A 7450-nucleotide genomic window follows, 5' to 3' on the forward strand; every position below is an offset into this window, starting at 1 on the left:
ACTGGAGAAGCAGCCGGGCGTCTTCCCGTCATCTTAAAGTCTTTAATCACGGTTTCTACTTTCTTTAAAAGCTTCTTCCCCCCCCCCCCCCCCCCTTCTCCCCCCCCTCCCTCCTCCCTCCTCCCCCCCTCCAGAAACACTCTGAAGTCTTTATGATGAAGTGGATTTTTCTCCTCACTTCACCTTTAATGTGACTCACGTGTGGAAGGTCAAACCTTCCAGCATCTTAGAGGGAAATAACGAGGATGTAAAAGAAATGCTACAAAATAAAAGCACTTCCTGTTGCCTGTATCCTCTCAGATTTAATGCGCAGAGTCTTTAACTTTGCGTCAGTGTCCGTTTTTACTCCTTTAGTCTCTGTCTGCGTCCCGCGCGCCCTGCTCGCCCCCGCGGGTGAAGTCCATGGCGGTGATCAGCGCCTGCGCGTGCCCGGTGTCCACCCTGAGGTGCTCCATGCTCTCGTAGCCCGGCTCGGGCCGCTGCAGCGCGGCCGCGCCACTCGCCGCGCGCCTCGCCTCCTCCTGCAGCCGCGTGGCGGCGAGCAGGAACTCTGCCGCGCCGCTCGCCGCCACGCTCTGCGTCAGCCGCTCGTGCAGCTGCTCGCCCACCTGCAGCTGCTTCTTGTACGTCTCCGCGAGCGCCCTGAGCGCGGCCACCTTGTCCCGCTCCTCGGCGCCCACGCGCTCCAGCAGCGCGCCCTTGCGCTCCTCCAGCAGGGCGAACAGCAGGTCGAAGCTCTCTCCGAGGCGCCTGCGCTGCAGCTCGCCGTTCTCCTGGATGCGCGTGCACGTGTCGTCCATCTGCGCCATCGTGGCCTGGATGCAGGCGTTGGCGGTTGCGAGCAGCTCCACGGCCGCGCGCAGCTCGCCCTTCTGGGTCTGGTACACGGCGTGCAGCGGCGACACCTCGCAGTCCCGGTGCACCCCGAACACCTTGCAGAGCGAGCACGTGGGCGCCTGGCACGTGATGCAGAAGATGTTGATGCGCTCGTCCTCGTGCTCCGCGCAGCGCGGCTCCTTGGCGTCCGCGTCCTTCAGCGGGGCTGAGAGGAGAGGACACGTCACTACACATGTCCGCCATGACGTCATCTTACAGGTGGTTAGCATGGGTTAGCATGTCGGGCTAACTATCAACCTGAGTCCCTAAAAACATGCTGACAGAGACTAAAAATATGTTCATTTAAAGAAATTAACTTAACTTTCATTAACAACATGCTCTGTGGGTCTGGTTCCTCCATGCAGACCTGTACCTGTCTCCTTGTCGCCCCCCTTCTCCTGCTGCTGCTTGTAGATGTCGATGATGTTCTCCACCAGCAGGTTCCTCTGCAGCCCGAACACGCCGTGGCGGTCCAGGACCACCTCGAAGCGGCAGGTGGGGCAGCGGAAGGTGCCCCCCGAGTACCGGTAGGGGTTCCGGGACTCGTACAGGTCGTTGGCGCAGCCGCGGCACAGGTTGTGCTGACACGGCAGGATCACCACGGGCTTGGTGAACATGTCCAGGCAGATGGGGCAGCTCAGCTGGCGCTCCATGGTCTCCGTGGCGCTCACCGGGCGCACCACCTGACCCGTCTGGATGTCCATCTGGATCTGGGCTCTGGGTAGATCTCTCTGGGTCTCTTTGGGTCTCTCTACCTCTCTCAGGGTCTTTCTGGGTCTCTTTGGGTCTCTCTACCTCTCTCAGGGTCTTTCTGGGTCTCTCTGGGTCTCTGGAACAGGGTCTGGGTAGATCACTCTGGGTCTCTCAGGCTCTCTCTGGGTCTCTCTGGGTCTCTGGATCAGGGTCTATGAGGGTCTCTGGATCAGGGTCTGGGTTTATTTTGGTCTGCCCCAGTTAGACGCCCCCCCTGCCTTTATAGGACGGACACCCGAGCCTCCACCAGCTGTCTGTCTCACTGAGACGGAAATAGACTCCCAGCATGCTTTGCAGCATGCGGCACATGCCTGGCTGAGGGTCAGACGTCAACAACACGCTGCACATTGTGTGTGTGTGTGTGTGTGTGTGTGTGTGTGTGTTGGTGTGTGTTGTGTTTGTGTGTAGTTTTGTGTTGGTGTATGTGTAGTGTTGGTGTGTGTGTGTGTTGTGTCTGTGTGTGTTTGTTGTGTTGGTGTGTGTGTGTGTGTGTAGTGTTGGTGTGTTTGTGTGTATTGTTGTGTTGGTGTGTGTGTGTTGTGTTGTATGTGTTGATGTGTATTGTGTGTTGGTGTGTGTGTAGTGTTGTGTTGTGTTGGTGTGTGTTGGTGTGTGTGCGTGTGTGTAGTGTTGTGTTGGTGTGTGTTGGTGTGTGTGCGTGTGTGTAGTGTTGTGTTGGTGTGCGTGTTGTTGGTGTGTGTGTGTGTGTGTGTAGTGTTGTGTTGGTGTGCGTGTTGTTGGTGTGTGTGTGTGTGTGTAGTGTTGTGTTGGTGTGCGTGTTGTTGGTGTGTGTGTGTGTGATTCTCCATCATTCATAAAAACAAGCCTTCAAATCTCAAATGTTTCACAATAAAAGCATTTAATTAAATTCATGATTCAATATCTAATAATGACATTAACTAGACCCTTCTCACAGAGTGTGTGTGTGTGTGTGTGTGTGTGTGTGTGTGTGTGTAACTAGCTACTGCTCCCAATAAGTGACAAAATACCACCAACATGTTATGTTCTTATTCACATGTTGTGATGTGTGTAGTCACAGTGTGTACGAATAACAAGGTCACGTGACACACAACATCTAACCGCATGTAACCGGGACTATATTCTCAGAAAGGCGGAGCACCGCTACTTCTGCTACTCAGGCGGAGGGATATGCTCGCAGCGCCTCAGAAGCCCGGTGAAAACGGCGAATCACCGCTACTCGGGCGGAACGCTTAACGTGGTTTACTGTACCTAAACAATAATCAATCATCACCATAGTTACCATGGTCATACCTCGTTATGAACACTAAAACCTGTCAAAACAACTAAACTAAAACCCAAAGATTATAGAAGTTATCTCACGTTAACGTGTTCTTCTTCATTAGTGTCTATGGCGAGGAAAAGGCTTAAACGTGGTTTAATTTAACTAAACAATAATCAATAATCACCATATTTCTCTCTCATATTGCTCCTTATAACCAGTGGGAACTGTCTAAAGATCGGACCCAAAGTCCTGTTATTATGGACGTTAGCTGACATTAAGCGGAGGTACATTAAACCATTTTAAGCCTTTTCACGTTAAGCGTTGTTGAATGTCCCGGGCGGAGTGATCTCATAGACAGTTAAAGACATAGCGATGGCAGCAGAGTTACTTCCGGCAACAAACCAACGTGACCGGCTGGATCACGGGATTTAAACTTGGTATCAAACAGAACAGAGATCTAGGAAATATATTTTTAAGCCAGAATATACACATATACACACACACACACACACACACACACACACACACACACACATTTATACATTTTGGAAGATAACAGACAACATGCCTAAGAGGCTGAGTTCGAGGGGACAGGTGGTGTATATGTGGAGTCCATTCATTAGCAAGGTAAAGACTACAATCATGGCCGTTTTATTCCGCATCTTAAAAACATCTTAAAAACATCTTAAAAGTGTCTCAGCGTGTCCTCTTCTTGGACCTACCGTCCTCTAGGAGCTTTACCTTGTTGCGTAACCCAGGAGAACTCTTCTTCTCAGGTGGATATCACTCCGCCCAAGCAGCAGAAGTAGCGGTGCTTCATCTTTCTGAGAATATAGTCCCAGTCCCAGCGTCTTAAAGGTGTCTCAGCATGTCCTCTGGTTGGACCTACCGTCCTCTAGGAGCTTTAACCTGTTGTGTCTCTCCAGGTGAGCTCTCTGCTCTTCAGGTGCTGCGAGCATATCCCTCCGCCCCAGCAGCAGAAGTAGCGGTGCTTCGCCTTTCTGAGAAAATAGTCCCAGTTATGTGTGGTTAGAAGACGGCAGTGTGTCACGTGACCTTGTTATTTTTACACACTGTGACTACACACATCACAACATCTGCACACAGTAACAACACATTATACATCTAACACACACACACACACACACACACACAGACAGACACAGACACAAACACACACACACACACACACACACACACACACACACACACACACAGACACACACAGACACACAGACACACAGACACACGCCCACACACATACACATACACAGACACACACACACACACAGACAGACAGACAGATACACACATACACAGACACACGCCCACACACACAGACACAGACATACACAGACACACGCACACACAGACACAGACACACACACACAGACACAGACACACAGACACACACACCTGCAGAGGACAACATCCCACCAGTGGTGTGTGTCCAGTGTTAACAACAGCATCTGCACCTGAACGTCACACAACATCACTCACACACACAAACACACACACACACTCACACTCACACTCACGCTCACACACACTCATCATGCACCTCCGTTGTTTACATTATACAAGCGCGTGAGAACAAAGTGAGACAACGCGTCATTACACGTTCCATTAAACCGTAAACATGACCCAAACCGGTTAGTTAACACGTTAACATGTTAACACGTTAACATGTTAACGTGTTAACATGTTAACGTGTTAACATGTTAACATGTTAACACGTTAACATGTTAACACGTTAACACATCAGGGTCCCACCCAATCTTCAAAGGAAACAATAAACGGCAGCGGCATTTACACACAACCTACCTCCGCAGTACATGACGTCACTGCGACGGGATACCGGAAACTACGGCAACACAGGAGGGACAAAAGAGGCGAAATGCCGTAACAACATGTCTGCAGGAAAACATGGCGATGTGATAAATGAGTTGTACTCAATAAGATGAAATCCACAAACATCCAACAAAACATCAACTGATATTTAAAATTCAATTAAATATAAATTGGAAATTAGAATCAGTAAAATACATTTTCAACTCGTTACAGGAGCGGTAGCTAGTTGGTAGCATCTGTGCTAGGCTAAGCTAATGCTGGCTAAGATAATGCTGGCTAAGCTAATGCTGGCTAAGCTAATTCTGGCTAAGCTAATGCTGGCTAAGATAATGCTGGCTAAGCTTAGCTAATGCTAGCTAAGCTAATGCTGGCTAAGCCAATGCTGGCTAAGCTTATTGTGGCTAAGCTAATGATGGCTAAGCTAATGCTTGCTATGCTAATTCTAGCTAAGCTAATTCTGGCTAAGCTAATGCTGGCTAAGCTAATTCTGGCTAAGCTAATGCTGGCTAAGCTAATTCTGGCTAAGCTAAGGCTGGCTAAGTTAATTGTGGCTAAGCTAATGCTGGGGCATCAGAGTTAAAGCAGCACGGAGATAAAAAGGGTATGTATGGACTGTGTGCATGTGTGTGTGTGTGTCTGTCTGTGTGTGTGTGTACGCGTGTGTGTGATTGTGTGTGTCTCTGTGGGTCTCTGTGTGTGTGCATGTGTGTCTGTCTGTGTGTGTGTGTGTGTGTGTGTGTGTGTGTCTTTGTTTGTCTGTCTGTATATGTGTGTGTGTCTGTGTGTGTGTGTGTCTGTCTGTATATGTGTGTGTGTGTGTGTTTGTCTGTCTGTATATGTGTGTGTGTCTGTGTGTGTGTGAGTTTGTGTGTGTGTGCGTGTGTGTGTCTCTGTGTTTTTGCATGTGAGTGTGTGTGAGAATCTGACCCTCAGGTTTATACGGGACTCTGTGTCAGCTGCACGCGGAGCACCTTAGGGAGCACGCGGAGCACCTTAGGGTGCACGCGGAGCACCTTAGGGTGCACGCGGAGCACCTTAGGGTGCACGCGGAGCACCTTAGGGAACACGCGGAGCACCTTAGGGTGCACGCGGAGCACCTTAGGGTGCACGCGGAGCTTGAGACCCACCGTCTTGGCTCTAGGAGCTTCACCTTGTTGTGTCTCGGTGTCTTTTGTCCTCCTTAAAAAAAAGAAATGGATACAAATGTATGAAGAATCCAATATAGTGTCTTTCTTTTCTTTGTCCCCAGATGAGAGGTTCTGGACCAGCACCGAGAGGGTCCTCCATCCGTCCAGATGAGAGCAGAGGTCCTGGACCAGCACCGAGAGGGTCCTCCACCCGTCCAGATGAGAGCAGATGTCCTGGACCAGCACCGAGAGGGTCCTCCACCCGTCCAGATGAGAGCAGAGGTTCTGGACCAGCACTGAGAGGGTCCTCCACCCGTCCATGGTCCTCTAGTGCCGGAACATGAATAACAACCAAGTAATGTTAGTAGTTGTGGTTTCATGTCAGAAAGCTCCTCAAGAGTCATTAAAAATGTCCTTCTTCTGATCCCTGGCTTTCCTACTGTTGTGTCCCTGAGGTGTCCCACTCTGTTGTCCTCCTGTCTCTAATTGCCTTACACGATGGTGTCCCTCCCTGTCTCTAATTGTCCTACACTGTCGTGTCCCTCCCTGTCTGTAATTGTCCTACTCTGGTCTAGACTTGTCTCTAAGTTCCTTCCTCTAATTTGTGTCCTTGCCTAAACCCTGTCCTGCTCTCTCCCTGTCCTCTGTGTCCTCTCCAAGTGTTTACACATACGCAAGCCGGTCTTGAACCCTCGACCCTGAGCACCTTAGAGTCCAGGGTCAAGGGCACAAACCAACTGTGCCACCAATGCAAGTACACAGGGACCTGGTCTTTGGGGGGAGTTTGTCTTTGTTTTTCTGGGTGTTAAGCTCAACATAAAGACTCTGTCCTGGTCTTAAACCCATAACCTTAGGGTCTCTGGACCAGCATCCCCCCCCCACTGAGCCATCAGGTCTGACACACTTTGCTGGTCTAGTTGTGGATTTGACTTCTTTGTTAGACCTTCAAATGTAGAGCATCTCAAGAGAGTGAACCCCCAACCTTCTGGACACATCACATGGTATTTATCACTGTAGGATGTCCACCATGGGGACATGTCCTGGTTGGACATTTTATTTGTTGTTGACATCACTGAAGAGAGACATTTCAAAAACTATTCAATGAGTACAACCTTGGCCTGGATTTGAACCCACAACCTCAGGTTTTCAAGACTGCAAGTTATCCTGGTGAGCCAGCAACAGGTGTGCTAGTTCAGACCCACTAGACGTGTCCATGTCTAGGACGTGCCTGATGGCTCTATCTCGCCTCTGATTGGCTAACCTGTCATCATTACCCAGCATTCAAAGCTCCATGCAAGCAGCCTGATGACATCACACTCAGAGGCTAGGCGGGATATGACGTAGCCCCGCCCACAGTGGGCGTGATCTAGCTTTAAATAACATGTTAACAACCTCCCACACGCATGTGCTAACCTGCACACACAGTGCCGTAGTGAACAGTGTAGAGGGGAAGTAACATGTTAACAATCTCCCTACACGCATGCAAGGAAGAACCTTCTGCCGTAGTGAACAGTGTAGAACACTACACATTCATAATGCTCCTCTACACATTCATAATGCTCCTCTACACATTCATAATGCTCCTCTAAACATTCATAAT

At 49.8% G+C, this 7450-nt stretch overlaps 1 protein-coding gene across 1 annotated transcript; it reads right to left on the reverse strand.

The window, feature by feature from the left end:
* Positions 1–349: 349 nt before the first annotated feature.
* On the reverse strand, positions 350–6387 carry LOC117940172 (E3 ubiquitin-protein ligase TRIM63-like). Its single transcript, XM_034865536.1, has 4 exons — positions 6383–6387; positions 3637–3640; positions 1250–1580; positions 350–1042 (listed from the first exon to the last, which is right to left on the reverse strand). The coding sequence occupies exons 3-4, from the start codon at positions 1578–1580 to the stop codon at positions 351–353; spliced, it is 1023 nt and encodes a 340-aa protein (XP_034721427.1). The 5' UTR covers positions 3637–3640; positions 6383–6387; the 3' UTR covers position 350.
* Positions 6388–7450: the final 1063 nt, after the last annotated feature.

Source organism: Etheostoma cragini, unplaced genomic scaffold, assembly GCF_013103735.1.
Source record: "Etheostoma cragini isolate CJK2018 unplaced genomic scaffold, CSU_Ecrag_1.0 ScbMSFa_1865, whole genome shotgun sequence".
Lineage (NCBI taxonomy): Eukaryota > Metazoa > Chordata > Actinopteri > Perciformes > Percidae > Etheostoma > Etheostoma cragini.